This window comes from Solanum tuberosum, unplaced genomic scaffold (assembly GCF_000226075.1).
Source record: "Solanum tuberosum cultivar DM 1-3 516 R44 unplaced genomic scaffold, SolTub_3.0 scf00159, whole genome shotgun sequence".
NCBI classification, from domain to species: Eukaryota; Viridiplantae; Streptophyta; class Magnoliopsida; order Solanales; family Solanaceae; genus Solanum; species Solanum tuberosum.
The window spans coordinates 1,118,497-1,120,816 of record NW_006239089.1 but is presented as its reverse complement, the minus strand read 5'-3'; the positions used below and the strand labels follow the sequence as shown (position 1 = coordinate 1,120,816).

General features: G+C 32.5%; 1 protein-coding gene across 1 annotated transcript; it reads right to left on the bottom strand.

Moving 5' to 3' along the window:
* Positions 1-310: 310 nt before the first annotated feature.
* Positions 311-1,050, bottom strand: LOC102577681 (Kunitz-type enzyme inhibitor S9C11; the record flags this gene model as incomplete). Its single annotated transcript, NM_001287887.1, is given in 4 exon segments — positions 311-324; positions 326-337; positions 339-407; positions 410-1,050. Coding segments are annotated over 4 exon segments (726 nt in total).
* Positions 1,051-2,320: the final 1,270 nt, after the last annotated feature.

Below are 2,320 nucleotides of genomic sequence, written 5' to 3'. Positions count from 1 at the left end.
AGAAAATTGGCAATGATACATAGAGTCATTTTGGATTGACTTAAATGTTGGTCAAATCTACTTTTTGTCATTTTTAACTTATAGAAGTGTTTGACAAAATTAAAAATAACTTAAAATAAGTTTTAAATGACTTTAAGAAAGTTAAAAACAAAAAATAGGTTTGTCTTACTTTGACTTAAAAGCATTTAACGCGCGTGGTGACAAATCGTAATTTTTAATTATGCTTATTAATTCTACACATTAAAAAGTTAACCACGTACAAAAAGGTAAGGTAGGTAGGGTTATATTTTGATAAGCATGCATTACTTAATTAATTGAACTTACTTGGAGCACTTTATTTAGAAAGCAAAGATATATAGCGGAAATTAAATGAACTAAGCATCCTTTGCCTTTACGAAGACAAACGGAAAAGGGTCGTCTTCGAGAGCCTGCAGACGGGGATATCCATTATCAAAGCCCCCGTTGACATCTTTACACACAAGTTGAGGGGGACAATACAGTAACTTATATACATTTTTCAAATCTGGTAATTCCATCTCAATTTTCATCATCTTAAAGAAGGTATTTTCATTTCCTACGGTACCACCAGTTACGAGGAAGTCCTTTTCATCACCAACTTTCCAAACAGTTTGGTTAACACACGATGTACTTGATGTTCTAACCGAGAACATGATATGTATGGCATACATTTCACGCAGTACCAAATCATCATCATTAAGAATGAACTTTACGGGTGTCCCATCTCCCGTTAAACCGAGATACGGAATATGCAGCAACACATCGTTTGGGCATTTATGACCTCCAATATTATCCAAGTATACAGATCCACCTTCGATGATGGGAGTCTCAATAATGTACTCCTTGCCAATCTTGACTGGATCGCCGTCTTGATCAAGTACGGCAGGGAGTACAAGATTATCATCATGAGTAGTTGTTGGCAGGACAATTGGATTATTGTCCCATGTGAAAGATTGACAAAAGGAAACCAAACAGAGCGTACTTGAAACCAAGAGGAACATCAAAATATTAATGGATTTCATTTTTAATTTGACTGTCTTGTGTGTGTATTTTGCTTTCTATAGTTGTTAGTCTATCTCCAATTTATAGACCACCACATGATGTACGTAAGGGCATTTTTGAGAAACATAAAATACCCACCTTTTAGGAAAATATACTCTTCCGCCTATTCAAGATTTTGATGAAATGATGGATGCACTATTACGAAAAGATATAAATTTTGATCGGTTTGACATTTAGGTTCTTATAACTGGAAATCATTAAATTTTAAAATTATAGGTCCAAAATTATTTTCTATCTATACGAACCACTTACAGAGGTGTTACCCAATTTCAGGAAGGAAAATAAAACAAGATAGATAAAAGATTCATATTTATAACCTCACTTAGACAGGTGCTCCGAATCATCATCGCACAACATTATATGATACTTCGAGTGTGGGTTCACACATCTATATTTAAATATTTTAAAAAAAAAATAGAACACTACTATATATGATCTAGGGAGGGAAGCATGAGTTCACGTGAACCCGGTGTCCCCCTCCTGGATAAGCCTCTAATCCTAACCATGATTAGAAGTTTACTTTAATTAATTAAATCTCAATCATTTATGTTTAACCATGATATATGCATCTTCCTTCCAAGTAAGAACTAATTGGAGAGGAGCTCCAAAGAAAATTGACGCACTACCATTCATAGAAATATTTGTATTTAGTGTTTTTCATCCATTATATTCAAAGATAAACAATTTTGTTTAAAACAATGAATTATTTAAATTTCTTCGAAGGTATAGTGATAGGAGCGATAATTGAGTAATTATTTATCGCAAATTAACTATATGTGTTCACAAGAAAGAGTCCCATCTACTTTAATTTTATTAATTGCTTCAATAAGTCTTATTTCCTGTCTTTTTCCTATCGTAATTATGCAAACCATGATTTATGCTATTCTCATACATTAAATATTTTGTTGTTTAAGACTTTATTTTAGCACACACAAAAATCATGTTTTGTTACTATTCTCCTACGTGGAACGATCACTACTAAAAAACTGCTAAAAAACGACGGAAGAAAAAGCGACGGACAATGTCGCTCCAAAAAAGCGACGGACTAAGAGATGCCGTCCGTCGCTTTTTAATTAAAATAATTATTTTTAAAATTATTTTACAAAAAGCGACGGACTGTATATCTTAGTCCATCGCTTTTTTTACGGATTTTTGCGCTAAATATATATATAATTAATAATAATTTATTTAATATATATAGAGACGTCGTCCGTCGCTTTTTATTAAAAATAATTATTTA